This window comes from Suncus etruscus, chromosome 4 (genome assembly GCF_024139225.1).
Source record: "Suncus etruscus isolate mSunEtr1 chromosome 4, mSunEtr1.pri.cur, whole genome shotgun sequence".
In the NCBI taxonomy this organism is placed as follows: Eukaryota; Metazoa; Chordata; class Mammalia; order Eulipotyphla; family Soricidae; genus Suncus; species Suncus etruscus.
Window position 1 is genome coordinate 103,776,900 of NC_064851.1, and position 25,658 is coordinate 103,802,557.

The window sequence follows — 25,658 nt, forward strand, 5'->3', positions numbered from 1 at the left end:
CTGATCCGCGGCTCTGCAGCGGGGGGCCCGCCCGCTGCGCCCCAACCCACCCACCGGGCCCGGGTCCCGGAGCAGAGCCAGGCCCGGACGCTGCAGCAGCAGGGCGCGAAACTTTGGCCGGGCGCGGTGGCTGGGGCGCACGGGGGGGTTCGGGGGCCAAGAGGGTCTCGGGGGTGGGTGGGTGGGTGGGTCAGCCTCGGGTCAGGTTCAAGTGCGCATGTGCGCTCGGGCCCTTCGGGAGCGCCCACGGAGTCCAGGGGGGCGGCCGGGGGGTGTGTCCCGGGGCGGCGGCTCGTGCGCACCCGCGCGCTCCCTTCCCGGCCGGGGAATCCGGACCGGGTTGTGGCCGCGGCCGCGTACGTGAGCGCCGAGGCCTGGGGAGGGAGGCTGGGCGGGCGGACGGGCGGGCAGGCGCGGGCCGGCCAGGTGGGCGCGAAGCGAGCGGAGCGGAACGGCACGGCGCTGCACGGAACGGGGCGCCGGGCCCGGTGTCTGCAGCCCGGCGCGTCCGAGCGCGCGGTGCCGGGGGTTGCTTGGAGCTGCGCGGGCCTCTGGGCGAGGTGAGCGCGCGGGGCGGGCGCTGCCTCCGGGCCAAGTCGTGGGGGGATCCCCGGGTTGTGGCCCGAGAACTTCGCAGGCCGGCGGCGGCGGCTGCAACGGGGCGCGGTGCCTCCGGAGGGAAAGGGGGTGGCCCGGGCGCACCCGCGCGCCGCCTTGTTGATGGCGCGCTCTGGGCCCCTCGCTCCAACTTGAATTCCAGCTTCTGCAACCGGGCTGGACCTGCCCCTCTTCTCCCTGACCCTTTCCGGCCCGGCTGCCGGCGCCCCGCGGGGTCCTGCCCGCTCCTTCTTTTAGTCCTCCTCCTCCTCCTTCGTCTCGGAGCGCGCTCCCCAATCCGGCACACCCTCCAGCGGGGTTGTCCCCACCCTTTCTGGCCCCCTCTGCCTGCCCACTCACCCCCCATTTCCTTCCGTGCGGTTTCACCCAGCCTCGTCTCACCGGTGGGTCCCCCCCCCCATCCCTGAGCACCCAGTGCAGTGGGGTGCCCGAGTGGGGGGGGGGAGGAGGGCTGGACAGGGAATTTGTCATGTGCAAACAATTTCAAGGCAACAGTCTCTCTCTCTCTCTCTCTCTCTCTCTCTCTCTCTCTCTCTCTCTCTCTCTCTCTCTCTCTCTCTCTCTCTCAGCTAGCTGCTGGGTTTCTTGAGTTTACATAGCACTCGCCATCTAAGCACCCCCACCTGCCTGGAAATATAGGGGCGACCCGGCCTGCTGCTGCTCCACCTCCGCCCTGGCCCGCTTCTTGGTGGCCTTGGAGAATTTCCAGTAGCGGTGGCGTTTGGCGGCAAGGCACTAACTAGTCTCCTTCCACCCAGCCAGCCCAGCCAGAAATGGCATAGCTGGTGGGACTGGCTGGCAAGTGAGTGAGTGATTGGAGACCTTGGGGGTGCGAGTGCCTTGGGGGGCGGGTGCCGGTTTGTGTGGTGTAAGTAAAGCACCGCAAGCCTGAGCCAGGAGGGAAACAAACAGGTACTTTTGTGGGACCTGGCTCGATTCTCTCTGGGGAGATAAGCGTCTTGCCCCCCCAAAAAACATCTGTGGGTGCCGTAAGCCCCTGGCCTGGTGGGAATGGTTGGAGGGAAAGTCCCTTAGACTGGAAATGCTGGAGCATTTGTGGGGGCGTGGCAAAGTTGAGGTGAACTTTGGAGGTTGAACTTCGAGCTGTAAATTCAGACTGAACCTAAGACAGAGACGCTCATTCGAGCCAGGTGGAAGGAGAGGTTGCAGGTGCAAGTGATGGCCAGTACCCCCAGCAGGTGTGAGTGTATGTGTGGAGGGGTGTCGGAAAAGACTATTGGGAGCGTTTTCTTTTTCAAATCCTATTAGGATAGGACCACAGCGATAGCACAGCCAAGAGGGCATTTTCTTGCATGCAGTTGACCCAGGTTCGATCTCCAGCATCCCATAAGATTTCTCCTTCTCCCAAGTTCACCAGGCGTGGTTTCTGAGCACAGAGCCAGGAGTAACCCCTGATCACCGCTGGATGTGGCCCCAAAACAAAATAAACAAAAACCCCAAAGTACTATAAGAGGCAGATCTGTAAGAGGCTAACACCACTCAGAAATGCCCAGTGTTGTTTTTACTGGGACAAACTGGAAATGGGAAAGAGGATGGGCTCCAAACCTGTTCGTTCCGGCTGAGATAACCTGGAGGAGGTGAGGGGATACCCCACAGGTGAAGGAGGAGTGATATGAGCGGAAATAAATTATTGGTGGAAGTTTTTGGAACCGCTGAAGTGGGAAAAGTGGAAGTGGAAAAGTATTTCGGAGAGGCGGGGCTGACACTCCAGCTGCTGAGAAGCTTCTTGGTTTTTGCCAAAACATCCTGAGCCAGGTGACCTGCAGGCAGGTGTAGCTGTGAGGTTGGTGTAGGATGGGCGAGCAAAAGCCGCTGTGGCCAGCAGGGAGGAGATTGCGCACCGATGGGTTATTGCTCTGGACCTTGAGGATTCTTCGGCGTGGGTTGGAGGATATGTCAGTCTGGCTCCGATGCCATCTGGGCAACACCGCTGAGCCTTTGACCCTCAGAGGTGGCTTATGCATCTCTGGGAAACCGAGGCACACAGGAGAATGCAGTCTTAGACTCCAGCCACTAGACAGGTTAGAGGCCAGACAGTTGTGTGGAATTACATATAGTAATATAGTACATATAGTAAAAAGTGAGATCTTCTCACTTTTTCTCATGTCAATTTTCGGGGGGGGGGGGTTTGGGACGGTGGGAGCACCAAGATGGGGAGCAGGGAAGAAATCAGGGTGCAGGGACCCCCACTATGAGCAGGCCTGTGCACTCACCCTCTGATTTCAGGATGCCTGGGCCCTGTAGATTGTTCCAGCCTCCTCAAGTCTGCTTCTCATCGCCAGAGTGACTTAGGGTGGCTTGCTGTGCAAATTCCCCGGGCCACAGTTTGCAATATCTGTAGGCCATCGGATTCTGAAGGTGGTTGCAAAAGGAGGTAGGAAGAACGTGCTTGTTGTCAGTTGCCTTGTTGGTATGATTCCAGGTTGGTAGGGCCCTGAACCTTGCTAGGGAAACTGAGGCTGTGAAAAGCCAGTGCATGGAGCCAGAGTTGAGCTTATTTATTTACTCCCGAACAGTATTTTCTTTATCATGTTTGGGACTGTGACTTGCATTAAGAAATGAAATGATGAGCCCGGAGGGATAGCACAGCGGCGTTTGCCTTGCAAGCAGCCGATCCAGAACTAAAGGTGGTTGGTTCGAATCCCGGTGTCCCATATGGCCCCCCCCCCCCCCCCGTGCCTGCCAGGAGCTATTTCTGAGCAGACAGCCAGGAGTAACCCCTGAGCACTGCCAGGTGTGGCCCAAAAACAAACAAACAAACAAAAAATGAAATTGAGGGGCCGGAGAGAAAGCATGGAGGTAAGGCATTTGCCTTTCATGCAGAAGCTCATTGGTTCGAATCCCGGCGTCCCATATGGTCCCCCATGCTTGCAAGGAGCAATTTCTGAGTATGGACCCAGGAATAACCCCTGAGCACTGCCAGGTGTGACTCAAAAACCACAAAAAAAAAAAAAAAAAAAAAAAAAGAAAAAAGAAAAGAAAAAGAAAAATGAAATCGAGGGGCCGGAGAGATAGAATGGAGGTAAGGTAAAAGCATTTGCCTTGCATGCAGAAGGTCGGTGGTTCGAATCCCAGCATCCCATATGGTCCCCCAAGCCTGCCAGCAGCGATTTCTGAGCATAGAGCCAGGAGTAACCCCTGAGCGCTGCCGGGTGTGACTCAAACACCAAGAAAAAAAAAATGAAATTGGGGCGGGGGGGGGGGGAGATAGCATGGAGATAAGGCATTTGCCTTTCATGCAGAAGGTCATTGGTTCGAATCCCGACATCCCATATGGTCCCCCGAGCCTGCCAGGAGCAATTTCTGAGCATAGAGCCAGGAGTAACCCCTGAGCGGGTGTGACCCAAAAAAACAAACACAAAACAAAGAAATGAAACTGGTGCTTGCTTTGGTACCAAAATTGGAATGATACAGAGAAGATTAGCATGACCCCTGCGCAAGGATGACACACAAATTCGTGAAGTGTTCCATATTTTAAAAAAATAAGGAAAAAAAAGAAATGAAATTGGGGCAGAGCTATAGCTCAGCAGGGAGGGTATTTGCCTTGCACGAGGCTGACTCATTTTCGATCCCCAGCATCCCATAGGGTACCCTGAGCCTACCAGTAGTGGTTCCTGAGTCTAGCCTCATTGCTTCTGTTTCATTCAAAAAATGCTTCTTGGGGGAGTTGGAGTGATAGCACAGCCATATTGATCCCCTGCATCCCATATGGTCTCCCAAGTCTGCCAGGAGCGATTTCTGAGTGCAAAGCCAGAATAACCCCTGAGCGCCGCCAGATGTGGCAGGAGCACAGAAGATTGGGGAGAAACATGTCCGGGGACCAGAGGTTGAGTGACTTGTATGGACACAGCCTCAAGGCCATCAGGGAGTATGGGGAGGGAGGCAGATGGTCCCAGAACTGCTGCTGGATTTGGGGCCCTGGAAGAACCTTGTCAGGTGTGAGCCCTCAAAGTGGTCTGGCCCAGGTATCCTCTTGCCACTGTTCACTCGTTCACTCGCTCTTTGTTCCCTGTGTGGCCCTTAGACTTTTGGGTTTGTGACCTCGGTCACTGGCCATTGCTGAGAGCCATGTGTGGGAATCGGGGCTCGGGACTTACTGTTCATGTGCACAGCCCTGGATGTTCTGGTGGTCTTGTGGTTCCTGGAATCTGAGTTTCACGGACTGCAGTTCCTTCCTCCCTCCCTCCCTTCCTTCCTTCCTTCCTTCCTCCCTCCCTTCCTTCCTTCCTTCCTTCCTTCCTTCCTTCCTTCCTTCCTTCCTTCCTTCCTCCCTCCCTCCCTCCCTTCCTTCCTTCCTCCCTCCCTCCCTCCCTCCCTCCTCCCTCCCTCCCTCCCTTCCTTCCTCCCTCCCTCCCTCCCTCTCTTCCTTCCTCCCTCCCTCCCTCCCTCTCTTCCTTCCTCCCTCCCTCCCTCCCTCTCTTCCTTCCTCCTTCCCTCCCTCCCTCCCTCCCTTCCTTCCTTCCTCCCTTCCTTCCCTCCCTCCCTCCCTCCCTTCCTTCCTCCCTCCTTCCCTCCCTCCCTCCCTCCCTTCCTCCCTCCCTCCCTCCCTCCCTCCCTTCCTTCCTTCCTCTTCTTCCTTCCTTCCTTCCCTCCCTCCTTCCCTTCCTCCCTTCCACCTTCCTTCCTTCCTCTTCTTCCTTCCTTCCTTCCCTCCCTCCTTCCCTTCCTCCCTTCCACCTTCCTTCCTTCCTCTTCTTCCTTCCTTCCTTCCCTCCCTCCTTCCCTTCCTCCCTTCCACCTTCCTTCCTTCCTCCTCTCTTCCTTTCCTCCTTCCCTTCCTCCCTTCCTCTCTTCCCTTCTTTCCACCTTCCTTCCTTCCTTTCCTCCTTCCCTTCCTCCCTTCCACCTTCCTTCCTCCCTCCTTCCCTTCCTTTCCTCCTTCCCTTCCTCCCTTCCTCTCTTCCCTTCTTTCCACCTTCCTTCCTTCCTTTCCTCCTTCCCTTCCTCCCTTCCACCTTCCTTCCTCCCTCCTTCCCTTCCTCCTTCCTTCCCTTCCTCCTTCCTTTTCTTCTTTCTACCTTCCTTCTCTCCTTCCTTCTTTTCTTTCTTCTCTCCTTCCTTTTCCTCCCTTCCTTCCTTCCTTTTCTTCCTCCCTCCCTCCCTCCTTCCTTCCTTTTTTCCCTCCCTTCCTTTTCTTCCTCCCTCCCTCCTTCCTTCCTTTTCTTCTTCCTTCCTTTTCTCCTTCCTTCCTTTTCTCCTTCCTTCCTTTTCTCCTTCCTTCCTTCCTTCCTTCCTTCCTTCCTTCCTTCCTTCCTTCCTTCCTTCCTTTTCTCCCTCCCTTTTCTCCCTCCCTCCCTCTTTCCTTTCCCTCTTCCTCTCCCCCATCCCTCCCCTCCCCTCCCTTCCTTTTGCTTCAGTTTGGGTGATGAAGAACCAGAAAGAGAGTATAGCAGGGAAGGCACTTGGCTTACTTGTGGCCTGACCCCTTTGAATCCCAGGCACTGCATTTGGCCCCTTGAGCATCACTGGGCACAGCCCCAAAAACAAAACAAAAAACCCAAATGATGTGTCTGGAGGGTTGGAGGCTCCTGCTGCTGGACCCCTGTCTCTGCAGCTCTGAGAAGGCAGCAGCCTGAGCCCAAACCAAGGATTTGCCTGGGCCTGAGATGATCATAGGCTGGGTGGGGTGTGTGTATGTGATTAATTTAATCTGACACTTATATCAAGAACTGGCCTGGGTGCTGCTGAGTCAGCCTAAAGTTGGGGTGATTTGCCAGTGAGGGCCCCCATGTATTCTTTTTTGTTTGTTTGTTTTTTGGGCCACACCATTTGATGCTCAGGGGTTATTCCTGGCTAAGCGCTCAGAAATTGCCCCTGGCTTGGGGGGACCATATGGGACGCCGGGGGATCGAACCTCGGTCCTTCCTTGGCTAGCGCTTGCAAGGCAGACACCTTACCTCTAGCGCCACCTCACTGGCCCCCCTCCCCCATGTATTCTTAGCCTTTAACTCTGAACTCCTCCCCAGGCTGGGGGAATGCAGAAGTTTGAGGTGCGGAGGTGGGAGGGATTGCTCCTTTAGAAGAAGAATTCATCAGAAACTCATCTAGGACGAGGGCCCGAATTTCGAAGTGAATTTAGTAAGGGATCAGTGTTGAACTGGATGTCATTTCTCTTTAATTTTTGGTGAGTTTTGGGCCACACCCAGCTGTACTCAGTGGCAACTGTCTCTGTGCTCAGGGATCACTCCTGGCAGGCCCCGAGGACCTGGTGCAGGGCTGGGAAAAGAATTTGGGTTAGCTAGATGCAAGGCAATCACTTTGCCCTCTGTTCTGTCTATCCAGCCCTATAGAGGGGCTTTAAACTATTATGGATACTCGATCCTTCTAAAAGTTAAGTTTCGTCTAGAATATGATTTTAAATCTGAAGAAAACAAGGCAGACAGAACCCAAAAAGAAGTAAAGGAGTTAAGGCACTGGCTTTGCGTGTGGCTAACTGTTGGTTTGAACTCCAGCATCTCGTGTGGTTGCTCCCAAGAGTTCTGCCAAGAGTGATCCCGAGGACCTCCAGGTGTGACCCTTAGTCCACTTTGTCCCCCCAAAAAGACCCCAGTACATGGATGCTAACTGGAAGGAAATAACCCTAATTCCAAGCACTCGGCACTGGTCCACTCTACACGTTTTCTGCAGTGGGCTCTGCCCCCTTCCCTTGTGGGTTGTTGGGCCATGGGGGCATTTAGCTTCTCAGTTGGTCACATCTGATTGTTCAGGTTACACTAGGGACCCTTTGTGGTTGGTGTCGCCGTGGGTTGGGCAGGTGACGGCAACAGGACCATGGATGGTTTGGCAACATCCTCCTGTCTTGTGTGTGGAGCAGGCAGGCTTCTCTCTGTCTCTCTCCTCCCTCTCTCTCCTCACTGTCTCCCCCCCCCCTTTTAGGATGCCACCCTGACATGCCACACTTGGCGAAGGTGCTCTAGACTTGCACTTGGTGTAGTTGCTGATGGCGGACCTCAGGACTCTGTAGCTGGTACCCACTGCTGGGCCACACTCATCCTGCAGGATGAGGAGCACTTAGCAGTGAGCAGAGCTAGAGCTGGGATGGGTGGCAGGTTTTTGTGTGAACGAACTTTTCAGCCCTTTGGGAGAAAACACCCTGAGTCCGACAGCTGAATTCTGGAGGGAGAGAGTTTAATTTTTTTTTTTTTTAGTTTTTGGGCCACACCTGGCAGCGCTCAGGGGGTTCCTCTTGGCTCTACACTCAGAAATCACTCCTGACAGGCTTGGGAAACCATATGGGATGCCGGGATTCGAACCACCGTCCTTCTGCATGCCAGGCAAATGCCTTACCTCCATGTTATCTCTCCGGCCCCATAATTTTCTAAGAACCTGCCAATCTGCCTTCCTGGGTGCCTGTGCTCTGTGAGCACCTCACCCCCTGCTCTGTGTCCACTTCTGCTGGTGTCCAGGATCCACACCGGCACACCGAATGTCCCATTTGAACTGGTGGCATCTGACTCTGCGTCTCTTCCTATCTGAGTGTCCCCACCAGCATCTGCCTTCCTGAATTCACTGCCACTTCATGTGGCATGAGAAAGTTCTGGATGTATTTGGGGTGCTCCTCTTGTGTTGGTCATGCTTGTTTTTGGGGGGTATAGTGCTCTCAAGCAGTGCTCAGGTGGCCCTCAGGACTCCAATTCTCAGCAAACTGGGTTGAACTGTTGGTTCAGCTGAAGGACCCGAAGGTGTGGCCGTATTGTTGGGACCTTGGGGCAGCCCTGACGGGCCTTTGTGGTGCTGGGAATTGGACCCTGGCCTGCTTTCAAAGGGCTGTCCCATCTCTTGGCCCCCAACTGCGCCTCTGACAGATCTTTTCTCTTTGTGACCTGTCTTCTCAGCAGCTGTTCTAGATCCTGCTCAGCGCTCGGCGCTCAAAGATGGGACAGGGCTTAGCTGGTTGGTCTCAGCACCTTTAGGCCTGGGAACACATGGAAGAAGGTTCCACCCTCTGTGGCCCAGCAGAGACCTAGTGGAGAGATGCAGAGGTGGCAGTGGGCAGGTGGGGACCTATCCGGGAGAGCTCTGGCAGGACCCAGAGTGGGGGAGCAGAGGAAGAACCAGGGGGTAGGTGTGACAGTTTGAGATTGTTAGTAGTGAGTCTGCAGTGTAGACCTGGGCAGGGGCAAGGCTGGCAGGTTGGTGTCACCATAGCACGTCAGCCACCTGTCCAAGGCATCTCTTTGAGGGCTCTGCGGGGTGACAGGCTGTTGGGCCTCCTACTGCCTTTATACAAGTCCATTTCCTTCTATGACAAATGCTGTATATCCAAGGGCTGGCAGGGCTTAGCATTTTTGGATTCAGTTACATGTTGGAAAGTGATGTGGGGGCCACATAATCCTGGGAATGAACCACTTTAGAAATTTGTGAATGGCTGAAGCAATAGGGGCCAGGAAGGTTGTGCAGTGGTTAGAGCGTACAGGCTGAGTTCCATCTTCAGCATTGGGAAACAAAAGTCTGGTCAGCACTTGGTGGTTTGTCATAGAAGTTGGCATTTCTGGGCTCCTGGTGGTGAAGAGCCGACTTGCTTGGATCTCAGTGCTGTGTGGATAATGCCCTCCTGCTGCTCCTGCGGAGAAGCCACTTCCAGTACACACAGTGGAGCCTGCAGTTAATTTGCACATGTGTGTCTACATTTTGATTATTTTCTATTTACTGTTGTTTTGTTTTGGGGGCCACACCTGGAGGTACTTGGGGGGGTCACTGGTGGCTCTGGAATTACTCCTGGCAGGCTCGGAGGACCTGATGGGATGCCGGGGATTGAACTTGGGTCGCTCATGTACAAGGCAAACACCTTCCCCACAGTGCTCTCACTCTGCCCCTCCTGTGGCTGTTTTTCTGAGGTTTCAGGGTAAACTGATGTGCCTGAGATCAGTTTTTTTGGCAGGGCTCAACAGGCATGGCGCAGGGTTTCATCCCCAGCACTGTGTGGTCCCAGAAGTCCCAGAGGTGACGTCACCTCTGAGCACTGAGCTGGGAGCAATTTCCCCATTAGTTCTTATTCCTGGTAGTTACATAGCTGTGACTACTCAGGAGCATTTCAGAGTGGGGCTGAGCTTGCAGCCTGGGCCCCCTGGATGTTAGGGATCCGCCTGCTGCGTGGAGAACTGACTCTGAGGCCCTGGGGGTGGGGTTGGGGGTCTGGAGAGGGGCTTTGGTGGGCAAGAGTGTCTTTGTGTCTGCAAGCAAGACCGGGATATTTCCCTGGACAGTCCTCTGCCCCCCCCCCACGCCCCCTCATGTTTTTCTCTCCCCCACACCCTCCTGCCTCTCCATGAACTACATTTCACAACTCACAGTGCTGGCTCGTGGGTTGGAAACTCGAGCTTGGCCTTGGCCACAGGCGCTATGAGGCCTTGGGCTGGAGCCTCACATGGGAAAAAAGTGCAACCAGCAGGGAGGGCATTTGCCTGGCACTTAGCTGAGCCGGGTTCCATCCCTGGCATCCCAGAGACACACAGAGAGAAAAGATAGTTCCATGGTTCTGTATGCTTTTCTTTACTAAGCCTGAAAGGAAGGAGGAAGGAAGGAAAGTTTCACAGTCCTGTGAGCTTTTCATCACACCCACTCCTGTTCTTCTGTGCTGGAGGAACTGACCTGTCTTCAGGTGGGGCAGAGCTGGCCACTGGCTTGGGAGCTGTGGGGCCCGAGGACTGACTCCCGTACTGCCCGCTCAGTGTGGAAGGGGCAAATTGAAGGCGTGTCCAGCTATCACAGGACTGTCTGAGGCATGGTGGGCATGTGACAGCTTCCCGCCTCCTGTGCCTCTTTCTTCCAGGCCCCCTTGGGTACTGCTTACACCTGGGACCCAGCTGTGCCCCCTGGGGGTTCCTCTTGCACCTGGACTGTGTCTCAGCCTAGGGCAGGATCCTGGCCCAGAGCCAGGGCCATCTTCTCAGGGCTGGGCTGTTTCAGGGTAGGACTGAGGGTCTCTTACTCGCAGTTTGGGTTCTAGTATCATGGGTGCATCTCGGTTGTGGGGCGGGAGAGGGCGCCAGAGCCTAGGCTAGCTGCTGGGACTGTCCTGGTTGCCTGTGAGGTGCCAGGGATCCAATTCACAGCCTTGGACTTGCCAGTGGCGCTTTACCCCTGAGCCATTCCTCAGGCTCTCCACCCTCTCCTGCATTATCTTTTGTTTTGTTTTTATAATTGTAAATTTTTGTTTGGTTTTTGGGGTGGCCACATCCAGCATGCTCAGGATTACTCTTGGCTCTGCACTCAGGTGTCAATTCTGGTGGTACTGGGGATCCTATGGGATGCTGGAAATCAAACCCAGGTCAGCTGGATGCAAGGCAAAGCCCTACCTGCTGTGCTAACTTTACTCTGGCTTCCAAATTGTCATTTTTTTTAAGGGCCACACATTTGCTGATCTGCACACCTCTGCTTGGGAAGCTCCAGACCCACTGGGGCCTGTTGCTCCTGTTCTGCATCACCACCTCCATCCTCAGGCTCTCTCTCCTCTGGGGGAGCCTGGGGGCAGGGAGTGTCTGATCCACATTTATCAGATCCTGACCTTGACCCAAGGCCTGAGCTATATCAGGCCTGGGTGTCAGGTGACCTGGTGGGACTAGCCCATCAGAAAGCAACTCTGGGAGTCTCCATCTGCTGATGGGCTCAGACCCTGGAGTGTGGATGAGAGTATGTGAGGGTTCGACTGGAGGCCCCCCCCCCAGTTTCCTCACTGCTATTGCTCTAGCCCCTGATGGTTGGGGTGGGTGTGGGGGGCATTTAGAAGCTGACCCCAAAACAGCCGGGGAAGAGCTTTGACCGGTTCTCCCAGCCCTGGGGACCAGCTGCTCCCCTGCTCCGTTCTTGCAGGAAGCGCTGAGTCAGCAGCCACCATCTCTTGCTACTGGGTCTGTCAAAGTTCTTTCTATAAGTTCTGATCAGGTTTAACCACTATGTCCTCAAAGGGCTAGGCTATGTGCTCTCTCCTGCCTCCCGTTCGTTTTTTATCTGGGAGCCATGTCTGGGGGTGCTGGAAGTGATTCCCAGCTCTGTGCCTGCGGATTGCTCCTAGCCTTGCTTAGAAAGCCCTGCCACATTCCAGATGGGTCCTGAACCCCAACTGCACCCCCTGTTTGGCCCTGGGGGAATCAGGCTAGAAGGGGGGTTAGGGGTGGGCGGGCATGGTGGCTGAGGGCTGACAGGCCTGTGCTAACCAGACTCACTTATTGACTGTTTTTCATAAGCCAGGAGCAGAGGATTGAGGGGAGGTATGGTGAGAAAGGTGGCAGTGTGCAGTGGGGTGTGTCCACATGGATCCCCCAGGCTGTGGAATAGGACATTGGTTCTTGGTGCAGTATTAAAAGGCATATGCTCACGTGGCCTCTACCCGTGTGGTCTTTGCTCACGTGACCTCTACTCATGTGGTCTTCTCACATGGCCTCATATGCTGTAGGAACAGGACGTTGGCTCCTTATGTGGTGTTCAGAGGTGTATGCTCATGTGGTCTCATCCATGCTGCAGGAACAGGATGTTGGTTCAGGGTTGCAAGGCTGTAGGAGCAGATCACGGTCTCTGGGCAGCAGTGTGCAGTCTGCTCACATGATGTGAGCCCAGCTGGTGTAGCCCAGTGCCACCCATTCACAGGGCAGGGCACTGGCTCCTGGCAGTTATGTGGCCATGGTCCTGCGCCCTCATGTGGTTCTGCCCATGCATCAGAGGTAGGACATCTGTTTGGGCCTAGGCCCTTTGTGAGTGGTTCTGTCCACACCAGCCCTGTCCGAGTCCCACACACTGTGATCTCCCACCACCACTGAAAGGCTGATGTGTTGTTGATCCGGTTCATTGGTTATCTGCCCGAGCAAGTTCAGGGTTGCCCCCTGGGCCCTGCCAGTTGCAGTGCCTGTTGATCATGCCCGAGTCACACCTGCTCTTCCAAACTCACTCCATGGGTGGTCTGGAGCAAGCCCAGCCCTCCATATTCCAGCAGACCCCTGAGAGTCCAGGTCCATTTCCCTAGAATAGGAGCCATCAATGCTGATCCTTCTGGGATGCCCCGAGGCTCCCAGTCCCCTTTGGAGCCCCAGAGCTGGAGTCTGCATAAGGAGGTGCGGCCAGGCCACTCGTTTGTCCCCATGTTTTGAGGACCACTTTCAAGTGAGCTGTGAAGATAAGTGTAGTAGAATTTGAATGTGGAGCTGGTGTGAGTGAGAAGTTGACTTTTAAAATAGAGATTCCAGGGGCCGGAGTGATAGCACAGCAGTAGAGCATTTGCCACGCATGCGGTTGACCCAGGACAGACCTGGTACGATCCCCCAGTATCCCATATGGTCCCCGAGCCAGGAGCAATTTCTGAGCACATAGCCAGGAGTAACTCCTGAGCATCACTCGCTGTGCCCCCCCCCCCCCCCCCAAAAAAAAAAAGAGATTCCAGAGGCTGGAGTGAAAGCACTTTCACACCACAGACCTGGGTTCAATTTCCACAATCCTGTAGGGCCCTTGAACACCACCAGAAGGGATTCCTGAGCACAGAGCCAGGGGTAACCCCTGACCACCTCTGGGTATGGCCCAAAAGGCAACAAACTCAAATAGAGATTCCACTGGGGTGGCCCTCGGGATTGACCTCTGAACCTGTGCGTCGGCCCCTTTTTTTTTTGGGTCACACCCGGCGGTGCTCAGGGGTTACTCCTGGCTGTCTGCTCAGAAATAGCTCCTGGCAGGCACGGGGGACCATATGGGACACCGGGATTCGAACCAACCACCTTTTGGTCCTGGATCGGCTGCTTGCAAGGCAAATGCCGCTGTGCTATCTCTCCGGGCCCTTTTTTTGGTTTTTGGGTCACACCTGGCAGCACTTGGGTTACTCCTGGCAGGCTCGGGGGACCATATGGGATGACAGGATTCGAACCACCGTCCTTCTGCATGCAAGGCAAACACCCTACTTTCATGCTATCTCTCTGGCCCCACCTGTGTGTCAGCCCTTTGAGCTGTCGCTACAATCCTGTTTGTCAGATATGGGCCACCCCAGGGGGACCTTGGATAGTTCCTGTGTCCCCTCCTGAACCAGTCAGTCCACCCTGGGAGATGTGTAAATGGGTGCTGGCAGCTGTGTGCCCCGCAGAGGGATTCTCTTTGGAACATTCTGGATCAAACAGTATCAAGCTGTGAGCTGTGGGGGAAGTTGGAGTGGTGAGCCTGGCTTGGCACTGGCCGACAGCCGACAGGCGGCAACTCTCCAGGGCCAGTTCAGCTTGGGGCAGCCATACCCGCCTTTGCCCTCGAGGTCCTGTTCTGTGGGTCAGAACTGTGGGTGAGCTCAGACCCCCATGGCCAGGGAACACGATGGGCCACTTGAAAGGTTTTAGGGCTGATGCGGCTGATGGGGAGGACGCTGGCCTTGCACACAGCTGCCCCTGGTTTCTATCTCTGATTACTGCATAGGGTCCCCTAAGCCCTGCCAGGAGTGATCCCTGAGCACCACGGTGTGTGGGTCTAAAAATAGGGGGAGAATTCAAGCTGAGAGCAAGCCTGGCTCACAGTGGCACCCTGGATAGCCCAGCACCTTCCATACATGTGGCCCCAACAGCTCCATTGATGGAACCCAATTGTAGCTGGGGAGACCCCCCCCCCAGTAGGAAGAGGATAAAAAGTGATTGATGGAGATTACGAGCGACTGCAAATGTGGGCTCGAGAGCCAAGCCCTGCAGCTGCGTGGAACAGGTGCGGGAGTGAAATAGAAAGTGGGGCGCTTGGCTTGGACCTGGGCGCAGCCAACTGTCCACTTTCACCCATTGGCAGGGCATCATGTGACTTAAGGAAGGGGCTGTGCAAGCCTCATGCTGCTCCTCAGCTGCACAGAGGACTGTGCCCACGTCCTGGGCATTTAGGGTCTGTGCTAGAACAGCTCAGCAGCTCCAGGCAGTTGTACTGGACACTAGCAAATACATACACGAGTTCACATGTGTATAAGATACACACATGTACACACAGACATGTACACACAGACACAGCATGAGTATATGGACACATATTCACATACACAGATGCACCATCACAGAAAGATGTACACAAGACACTCACAAATACAAGCATACAGACACACATACACACATGTCACATACATGACACGTGTACATAGACACATGTGCAAAGCCATGTGCTTGGACTCTTGTCCACACAGTCCTGCCAATGCTCTGCAGTGATTTGCATTTCAGAGCCAGAAATGGGGTTTTCGGTCTGTCTGTGTATCTTATCTGTCTATCCCTCATGGGCTGCAGGCTCCCAGGATACTGGCTAAGACGTGCATCCTGGGCTTCACATGCTTGTGGTTTTGCAGGGGTCTCAAACTCGAGGCCCGTGGGCCGTTTGCGGCCCTCCATACAACATTTTGTGGCCCTGCCCTAGAGGAATCTTTTTTTGTTTGGTTTTGTTTTAGTTGTTTGGGTCACACCCCCTAGTGTTCAAGGCTTACTACTGACTTTGCACTCAAGGATCACCCCGACTTTGCCTCCTGTGGCCCCCAGGTAAATTGAGTTTGAGACCCCTGGTTTACGGAGTCCCTGTCCCCTCACTGGCACTAGTGAAGGGAGCAGGGCATAGGGCAGGGAACAACAGGGAGGCCTGGGGGAGGGTCCTTTCAGTCGGGCCAGGCCCCCCCCCTTCTCTTCTCTTGGGGGCCTTTCCAGCCTTTCATCCTTAACCTCTGGGACAGCCCCACATGCTTGTCCTGAGCCCAGTAGGGAAAAATGCCACTTGCTCTCAGTCCCTGGACAGAACTTGACCTTGTGCCTTGCAGGCGAGGGCTCTGTGTGTGTGTGTGTGTGTGTGTGTGTGTCTGTGTCTTTATGTCTGTCAATCCATCTACCCACCCCCCCCTGAGCTGGTCCTGCTTCATTGCTAATTGTCAATTGAGTGAAGGAATTTCTGAGTGTCTGCGTGGAAAGAGCCAATGCTGTGGCCCCGTGCTCAGGCCCTGGTTGGACTCACACACCCCTTTTTGAGGGATTATGAATCACCTAGCAGTCCTCAGAGCTAACTCCTGGCTCTGTGCACAGGGCTTCCTCTGTGCTCTGAGTTCACCTGTGTGGTATAGGGGGATGGAACCGGGCTGGCTGTGTGCAGGGCCAGCACTTTTACACCCCTCCTCACCCCCAGTTCTGTCCCTGTGGCCCTTGAGGTGAGACCTGTGGCATGCATGTGGTCACCCATGGAGGACCCCTGACCTGGCTGATCACCGTATCTAGTTCCCTAAGCACCATCAAGTGTGGCCTTCAACAGGATGAAAATACACACCGAGGTTTTGAATGTTGTGCATCAGATACCCAAATACAGTTTGTGACTTTTGTGTAATATCAAGTTCAGACATAAACTCTCAAGAAAAGGATAAAAAAGTGCTTCAAGAGGGGCCTGAGGTAGCTGAGAGGCCAAGCAGGAAGAGCTCAAGGAGTGGGTGGCCAGATGTATGCAAATCCCACTCAGCAGCCAGCACGAGCAGGAAAAGAAGTTGCCTTTGGCGCAGAAGAGGCTTCTAGAAGCCTGGTCGGGTCAGTCATGGGCCACACGCTGGGCTGGACTGGACTGCAGGCCGGGACACTCCTCTTCCTCCCCTTCCAGGCCTGGAAACTCAGACTTCCTGTTTGGAAAATGGGGCTGCCTCTGGCTTGTTTTTGGTCAGAAACAAGTGGTTTCAGTCCCTGGGTGTGTGCTGCCCTCTGGTGCCTGTCAGTGCTACTGCAGCCATGCTGGGTCCCTTCCCTGCTCTTGTTTCTGCGGGCTCTAAGGGAGGGAGCCCTAAGGCCCCAGGATGCCAGGAGACGCATTCCATTTGGACCACTCACACTTCCTCCTGGTGTTTTTTGGGGGAGCTTCCAATGGCATTCTGAGACAGAAAATCTTGATAAATGAGCTTTGGGCTCCTCGGCTTATAGACTCTATCGAAACCTGTTTCTGCTTTCCAGGGATTTCCTGGAAGAGGTGTCTGTCTTCCTCATTCCAACCTATTGTGCTTATTTCAGTGACTCTTATACACACACACAAACCCAGGAAGGTGCCCGCTTAGCATCGTGTTTGAGGGTAGTTTGGCATGAGGCAGGGCCTGAGGCGCAGGCTGGTTATGGGCCCGGTGTGGTGGGAGCACTCAGCAAAGAAGCTGTGGGGGACCTTCCAAGTCTGTTTGGACCCTTCATTTCAGTATGAGGTATTGGGGTGTCTACCCCAGAGTCTGTGTGTTCGGACATCTGGCAGGAGGGAGACTTGGCTCCCAGGACAAACCCTGGCCCTGTGCCCAGGACAGTGGATTGAGCACTTCAGGGCTGATTACTGTGCACTGGGCTAAGAGTTCACTGGGCAAGAGAGGTGGCCTGTGTGTGTGATGATTCTCAGAGCTCTGCTAGCACTCCTAGCAGGGCTCGGGGCACCCTGTGGGTTGCTCAGGATGGAACCTAGGAGGGCTGCCTGCTGGAAGTGTCCTGCCCCCCATTGTGCTTGCACTACCCCCACACCTTGATTGACAGTGATTTTGTAGGAATCAAATGTGCATTGGATTTATGAACAGGGAAGTGATGGGCACTGTCATTAGCACTGCTATAAATTTACTGTAATTTTATTGCAGTAAATCCTAGGACCTCAGTGAGTGACATGAAGCTTTAAACTAAATAATTATGCTTCTAGGGTCTCTCGGGAAAAGTAGGGTCTGTCTGGGGGAGCAGGGCATTGGGTGGGCTGGGCTTGGACCCTGGGTGGCTCTCTCTGATCCCAGAACTTCCTAAGAGAGAGAAGAGCTGGTTTCCGGGCTGCCTTCATGAGTGGGGGCCCCAGCTCTATGTGATGGCCTTAGTCATGTCTCTGTCCCCACAGGACTGGCAGGAGCATGGCCAGCGTGCTTTCCCGACGCCTGGGCAAACGCTCCCTTTTGGGAGCCCGGGTGCTGGGTCCTGCTGCCTCTCTGGACCCTCAGGCTGAGCCCTCGGAGGGCCTCCCTGCAACTGTCAAGGACTCATCTTGCCATGAACCACCCAGGGAAGTCTCCAGGAGTGTGGGACCTGTCCCCCTGCTCCCCACGGGCATCCAGCAGGTAGGCAGGGTGCGGGGTCACCTGGCCTGTCTGTGAGGCCACAGTATCTGTAGCCGTTGCTGGATTCTGGTTCCCAAAGCTGAGCTGGAGCCTGAGGCTACGGTACTCCCACTGCCCTTGGAGTGCTCCCACTGCCACTTTAGAGTGAGTGTTCATGCCATGCTCTCATCTCTTCTGAGAGTGTTCCTGCCACCCCTGAGAGCCCCCAACCAGCTATGCAGAGTCTGGGGTGCACCTGGAATGCCACCTCTTTGCTCTGTACCTGTTGCCCAGGCTCATGCTCAGTTGATGAGGTTTCCCTCCTTAACTGGGCATAGCACCAGGACCAGCCTGTCCCCTGGGCGCCCTCCCCCCCACTCATCAGCATCCTGGCCGCGCTCATTTCTTGTCTTTCCCTGCAGGGAGGCCCCCACCTGCCCTGCCCAGCCAGGGTTGTGTGGTCAGGAGGGGCCTTGTCACTGCACCCTGCTATGTCAGCACAGGAGGAGTCCCCAAAGGGAGAGGCCAGAGTCGGAGGGTGCCAGGGGGAGAGCCAGGGAGGGTGGTGGATGAGCTTTTGCCCGTATTGAGGGTTTCCAGCTGCCTGGCTCTCCCATCTGGCCTCTGCTGCCCTTTTTGAGGGTTTTATTACTTTTTAAATTTGGTTTTTGGGTCGCATCTGGTGGCACTTGAGTTACTCCTGGCTGTGTGCTCAGAAATTTCTCCTGGCAGGCTCCTGTGGGATGCCAGGGATCTAACCTGAGTTGGCCAGCTGCAAAGCAAACACCCTCCCCACTGTGCTCTCATTCTGGCCCTTGTTTGCTTTTTTCTGGCTAAGCCTCCGAGCTGGTCTTGGGGCCCCTGGGACCTCTCTGGGAGATTGGAGGTGCATCAGTTTGTGGACTGAGAGATCCCGGGGACATGGAGGGCTGGATTCCCATCCATGCTAAGCACATCTATCTGTCCCATATGGTCTGTCTTTAATAATTGATTTTAATCCTGCCTGGGTTCCTGGTTCAGAGCAGAATCCTAGGAGAGGGGCCAGAGAGATAGCACAGCAGGGAGGGCCTTCACCTCATATGTGGCTGATCTGGGTTCGATTCTCAGCATCTCATAGGATCCCCCTGAGCACTGTCAGGAGAAGTTCTGAGCACAGAGCCAGGAGGAAGCCCAAGCATCACTGAGTGTGGCTCTGAGCCAAGAAAAGAAAAGAATCCCTGGAGAGGGCTGGTCTGCCTGTCTGTCTGGTGGGGGACTGGTTGTGGTGGTTCCCCCTCAGGAGGGGAGGGGAAGGGTCAGGCAGGTCCCTGACTCCAAGTCTCTGCCCCCAGGTATGGCCCGAGGGCCCAAGGCCAGTGGAGCAGGTGGCCACAAGGGAGCGGAGATGTGGGGCCGAGGAGATGTGGTCAGCAGAGACACGGGCTCCCCAGGATCTGGGCTCCCAGACCCCTGTCTACAGACCTGTGTCCAGGAACATTGATGTCCCAAAGAGGTACAGGGGCTATACAAGGTGGGGCCTGTGGGAGGGTCTGAGGGGATGTTATTGGACAGACATAAGGCAGCCTCTGTGCTGCCGGAACTCAGTTATCAGGGAGACCCTGAGGTTGGGTTGAGGACTGGTTTTATTTTTGGCTCCTGTAAAATTTTATAGCACCTGAGGTTTGCGTTGGGACTCTTCCTTCTGTGCCCCTGGCTTTCTTGCTCATGGCTTCGGACCAGGTTTTGTTGAAACTCAGAAGCTCTGTTCGGCTGACCGGACTGGGCTGGGCTATTGTTTCTGCAATGCTGGACTCACAAACAGCCCACCCAGGTTCAATCCCTGGCACCACTTAGTCCTTCAACCCTGGCCAGCAGTAAATTGCTGGTGCAGAACCAGGACTGAGTCCTGAGCACCTCTGGGTGGGATCAAAAGAAAAAGATAAGATGCTCTGATTAATGACTGCAGCCAAGCAGACACATTGTGGCTGGTGGGATGGGACTAGCATAAAGCACTCGCCTGGCATGCAGCCAACTCTGAGTGGCTGGGGTTCAGTCCCCAGCATCCCATCTGATCCCCCTAGCCCACTAAGGTACAGAGTCAGGAAGAAGTTCTGAGCATAATCGGGTGGGGACCTAAATAAAAAAACAAAAACAAAAAACTGGTATCGAAGTGATGGCACAGTGGTAGGGCGTTTGTTATGCACATGGCCAACCTGGGACAGACCCAGGTTCAATTCCTAGCATCCCATATGATCCCCTAGGCCTGCAAGGGATGATTCCTGAACGCAGAGCCAGGAGTAACCCCTGAGCACTACTGGGTGTGGCCCAAAACCAAAAGACAAGGTGGTTTCTGTGCTTTGTCCCAGTCTTGGGAAACGGGTAAATTCAGGGTAAGTGCACCGCCTTGGAAAGGGGACCTACTTTTCTCCACCTTAGCTGGAACCGGAAGGCGCAGTGGTATTATTCTGCTATGGTGCCCCTTGACATCTCAGAGCAGGGTGCGGGGAGGTGACGCATTTTCTGGGCTCTGGTGCAGGAAGTCAGATGCAGTGGACATGGATGAGATGATGGCAGCCATGGTGCTTACCTCGCTGTCCTGCAGCCCCGTGGTGCAGAGTCCGCCGGCGCCCGAGGCCAGCTTCTCAGGTGAGGAGGGGCACCCCTATGGGTTGGTGGGTCTTCAGTTTCCCCATCACTGCGGTGGGGAGCCAGAATGCTGGGTAGCGGCTGAAACCCCTGGTTGCTCCCCCTCTCCCAGTGCCCCGCACAACCTGTGACCCCTGGAAGGAGAGCGGGGACTTGTCGGATGGTGGCAGCAGTACTACAAGTGGACACTGGAGCGGGAGTAGTGGCGTCTCGACCCCGTCACCCCCACACCCACAGGCCAGTCCCAAGTACCTGGGCGATGCCTTTGGCTCCCCCCAGACTGATGCCGGCTTTGAGACAGACCCCGACGCCTTCCTGTTAGACGAGCCAGCACCCCGCAAAAGAAAGGTGTGTGTGGGGGCATAGGGTGAGGGGGGTCTCATATTTCCTGGGGTCACCTCCTCCAACAAATGGCCATATCCCTGTTTCTTCCAGAACTCTGTCCGGGTCCTGTACAAGTGCTTGTGGCCTGGCTGTGGGAAGGTTCTGCGTTCCATCGTGGGCATCAAGAGACATGTGAAGGCACTCCATCTGGGGTAGGTGCCAGCTAGGCACCCCACAGGCCCCCACCCCAGGACGTACCCCAGAAGGCCTGCTGGGAGGGAAGGAACATGCTCGTCCTCTGTAGAAGCTCAGAACTGAGTGGCTGCTGTGAGCGCTGACTCTAGAGCCCTGCTTTGGGCCAGCAGGTGGGGCCTAGGATGTCTTGGATCCTCCAGGTGTGCAGATAAGGTGTCAGGACCCTAAACAGCGTCCTGAGGGGGATCCTGACTGTTCTCTTGGCTCCTTTCCTCCTTCTCACCCCTTCATGCCTCAGTTTCCCCTTTGTGTCCCTGAAGCAGGGTCGTGTTTCACCCCTGACAGGGACACCGTGGACTCGGATCAGTTCAAGAGGGAAGAAGATTTTTACTACACGGAAGTGCAGGCGAGGGAAGGGCCTGAGCCCGCACCTGCTCCTGGGGTGGCCAGTCCACCCTTCGCTCTTCTCCCCCCACCGCCGCCCCCCATGCAGCTCTCGGCACCCGAGCACCGGAGCCTGGAGTCCTGCCTTCCCCGAGCCTCTCTCAGCAAGTCGGCCCCCGGCTCCTTCTGGCACATTCAGGCCGACCATGCCTACCAGGTACAGGGCAGGCACCAGGGCTTAGGTTTGAGCATACCCAGACACAGCAGGGGATGGGGGAATAGTCACTGAGTGTTGCCTTGTACTGTCCAGGAGGGTGCGGGGGACAGCTCAGAGGGGGCTCGAGGGCCACGTAGGCCCCCCAAGAATCACCAGGCACAGCCCCTGACCTGATGCCCCTCTCAGTGTCAGGGTGACCCCAGAGGCTCATCCTAGGTCTTTGCACGATTGGCTGAGAGTCAATGGCACCTTCCTTTCCCTGGATTCCTGAACTTTCCTTGGGAAAGTTTGCTCTCCAGAGCAAAGTGTGGAAATCCTGCTGAGCTGGTTCTAGAAAAGAAGTCCTCAAACTTTTTAAACAAGGGCCAGTTCACTGGCCCTCAGACCTTTGAAGGACTGGACAATGGTTAAAAAAAAACACTATGAGAAAATTCCTGTGTAGAGTGCACATATCTTATTTTGAAGTTAAAAAAGAAAAACCCAGAAACTAATACAATATGTATATTTTAAACATTTATTTATTTAGGTTTTTGAGCCACTCCCGGCAGCGCTCAGTGCTCAGAAATCACTCCTGGCAGGCTCAGGGGACCATGTGGAATGCCGAGAATTGATCCCGGGTTCGTCCTGGATCGGCTATGTGCAAGGCAAACACCCTACCACTGTGCTATTGCTTTGGCCCCAAGTACAATATTTAAAATGAAGAACAAGTAAAGTTAAATCAACAAAATTACCAGTGTTTCATTGAGAACAATGGTTCTGCTTTTGGCAGGCCATAGTTTGAAAACCCCTGCCTGAGGCCAAGAGGAGGAGTCGAGAGACAGAAGGAGGGAGTCAGAGAAGGCAATGAACACCCCACACATGTGCACTGTGGGCCTGGCCTGAGATGAGTCATCTGGATAGGCAACAGTGGACGAGATAAATGTCCTTAGCGGGCTGCATGTGGCTCCCAGGCCATAGTTTAAGAACTCCTGTTTTAGAATATTCCAGCTGAATGATGGGTGGTTGTATCCGGTGGAAGTAGCAAGGACTGGTCCCGTGCCCACCCCTCTACTGATGCTCTTGCACCCCTCCAGGCTGTGCCGTCTTTCCAGATCCCTGTGTCGCCCCACATCTACACCAGCATCAGCTGGGCCGCCCCGCCCACGGCTTCCTCCCTCTCTCCGGTGAGTGCTCAAGGCCCTGCCCCTCCACCCCACAGGACCCACCCTGCAGAATATTGAAGGGAGATCCTTAGGGGGATCCGCAAGCCAATGTCATGCCGTGTTTATGCCCCAGGGAGAGGAAAGGTAGGGCGTCTGGGCTGCCCCAATCCCAGAACCAAAGTGATGCATCTAAAACCCAGAGCAGCAGAGGGGACTGTTTTGTGGGGAGGACACCTCCCTGCAATTGGCTGACCCGGATTTCTTCTCTGAACACTGTCGGAAGCAAGCCCTGAGCACCATTTGGGGTGACCCCAGATCAGAAACAGTTACCTGGTGGCAAGTGTCCTCGTGGTGGCATCTGCGATGTTGATGCTATTCAATGTGACCCCCACCCCACCTCTCGTTGTCCTGAGGGTGACCACTCTTTCTACACCCCCGCTTCCATTCCCCATCCTTGTTCTCCTGTCCTGCCCTCATCCTGGGACAGAGTGACCCTCACATTCACAGTCCCCTCCCCCTGTCCAGGTCCGGAGCCGGTCGCTTAGCTTCAGCGAGCCCCAGCCCCCGCCTTCCACCATGAAATCTCACCTGATTGTCACTTCTCCACCCCGAGCCCAGAGCAGCACTAGGTAAGACGACTCTACCGTGGTCTGGTCCCGTGTCTGGTCTGAACCTGTGGTCTATATCTGTGTTCTGATCTTGTGTTCTATACCTGTGGTCTGATCCTGTGGTCTACACCATGGTCTGATCCCTTGGTCTGTACTCGTGGTCTGTACCCTTGGTCTATGCTCATGATTTGATCCTATGGTTTATACCTGTGGTCTGATCTTGTAGTCTGATCCTGGTCTGTTCCCATGGATTGATCTCATGGTTTGATCCTTTGTTTATACTCATGGTCTGATCTTATGGTCTACACCTGTGATCTCATCTTGTAGTCTATACCATGTCTATACCTATACTTATACCTAAGTCTATGTCTATATGTAGTCTATACCTATACCTATGTAGTCTGATCCTGTGGTCTACTTTTTTTGTGTGTGTGCTTGTTATCTAATCTCATGGTCTGAGCCTATGGTCTATACCTGTGGTCTGATCCCATGTTCTGCATGCAAGTTCTACCCTTGTCCTCTCCTGTCCAGCCCACCCAGTCTATGTGGGGGTTGGGCAGGGCCCCCCACTTTCACCCAGCACAAGCCTTCTGGTGACTGACTGTGCCCCCCCCAACTCTTTGCCCAGGAAAGGCCGTGGTGAGGCCAAGAAGTGCCGCAAGGTGTACGGCGTGGAGCAGCGGGCACAGTGGTGCACGGCCTGCCGCTGGAAGAAGGCATGCCAGCGTTTCCTGGACTAGCTGCACTGCACACACCCCGAAGGCTACGGCCGGACCTGGGGCCTCGGGGCTCTCGTAGCTGATGTCTGACTCCCGGATACAGCCCCTGCCACACATGAACTTTGTATTTTTGTTTTTTTAAAGAAAGGAATTATTTTTTCCCTAAAATCAGGAGCGAGCCCCAACTTACAACTTACTGGGGTGTTCTGTCGCAACTCAGAGACCAAAGAATGACCATCCCTGCTCCCCGCCTGCTCCCTGAGTCCACTGGCCCCTGACTCCCGCTGACCTCCGAGTCTGGGCGATCCAGAGACGCCTGGTTTTCTTCCACTCCTCCCAGAGGAAACATGGTGCAAGATGAATTTTTCCCCCCAAGTTTCAGGAACGCAGAGAAAAGGCTGAGGCTGGGCTGAGTGGGAAAAAGGGTGCAGGGCAGAGCATTGGAAGGCACAACCATCTCCCCACCTGATGCTGGGGGAACTGGGGACGGGGACTCCTCACTAAGCAGCTTTCATGGCGGCAGGATGCCCCTTTTTGGCATCAGCTCTTTGGAGCTCTCAGGCTGTACCCTTAATCCAGGACCCCAGCTCCAAGCCCCATGCCAATGCCATGAGGCAGGAGGAATGTGCATCACCTGCCCCCCCCCCCCCCCCATCCTCTCCCGCCAGGACCGTTTCCTCCCTGCCTCTGGCTCCCCTAGTGGCACTCAACAGTGAGGTGCTTTGAACCTGGTGGTCCCACAGGGCCTGGCTCGGGGAGAACAGGAGCATCTGGGGGGCACTTAATGGGTTCCTGGAACATCCTGGGGACATGCGGGACCAGGGGCACTGCCCTGCATTGTGGAAGCCTCAGGAAGGGCCAGGACCAGCACAGCTCCTGTCTCGGGGGGTTTGGGCAGCATCTCTGGGTGCAGCGCCCACTGTGGGTGCCCACCTTCCTCCTCCATCTGCGCTGACACCAAGACTTGCATCCCTGACACAGTTGGGCCCCTCAGTCACCTTCCCTGGAGTGAGGCAACCTCACCCGCTTGGGCTCTCATCAGAGCTTTGCTCTGCACCCAGGGGCCAGGCCAGGGTGCATGCCTGGTCCATGAACCTGGGGTGTGTGTACTCGTGTGTCACTATCGTGTATACCTGATATGCATACCTGGCATGTGCATACCTGGGGTATGTGTACCTAGGCTGTGTGTGTGCCTGACATGCATGTACCTGGCGTGTATACCTGGGGCATGTACCTGGGATGTGTGTACTTGCGGAGTGCCTGACGTGTACTCATGGCATGTATGCCTGACATGTATGCACCTAGCATGTATATACCCAATACATACTGGACATGTGTATGCCTGGCATGTGTGTACATGGGGTGTGTACCTGACATGTGTACATGGGGCTTGTGTACCTGACATGCATGATATGGAGTGTGTGCCTGGCATGCATGTATGTGGGGTATGTGTACTTGGGGCATATGTGTACCTGACATGTGTACTTGGGCTATGTGTACCTGGTATGCTTGAGCTTGTCTGTGTGTAATTTTCTGGCATGCATGTACCTGGGCCTTGTGTATCTGTCTGTTGAGTCACTATTGGCAGCTTCCCAGGATCTGAGCAACTTGATGCTGAGCTGTGGCCCCAAGACCAGCTGAGGTGAGGGTGGGCAGGTGAGGTGGCCAGGTCAGGCCCTGAGGCTGGGCCTATTGTACTTCTATCAAAGGACCCCGGGGGTTCCTGGGGACTGGCCAGACTTGGGCTGCGACTCCACTGAACCCTTCGCGGTCTGGATGTTTCTGTCACCCCTCACTGTGGCTCCATCAGACTGA

The 25,658-nt window shown here is 55.2% G+C and overlaps 1 protein-coding gene and 1 pseudogene across 1 annotated transcript; both read left to right on the forward strand.

Moving 5' to 3' along the window:
- Positions 1-455: 455 nt before the first annotated feature.
- Positions 456-24,085, forward strand: ZNF395 (zinc finger protein 395). The gene is made up of 10 exons (XM_049771118.1): positions 456-560; positions 17,434-17,650; positions 18,961-19,121; positions 20,145-20,254; positions 20,367-20,602; positions 20,690-20,790; positions 21,119-21,374; positions 22,448-22,537; positions 23,042-23,145; positions 23,753-24,085. Exons 2-10 carry the CDS (start codon positions 17,447-17,449, stop codon positions 23,862-23,864), a joined length of 1,374 nt encoding a protein of 457 aa, XP_049627075.1. The 5' UTR covers positions 456-560; positions 17,434-17,446; the 3' UTR covers positions 23,865-24,085.
- On the forward strand, positions 4,018-4,116 carry LOC126007375 (uncharacterized; annotated as a pseudogene).
- Positions 24,086-25,658: the final 1,573 nt, after the last annotated feature.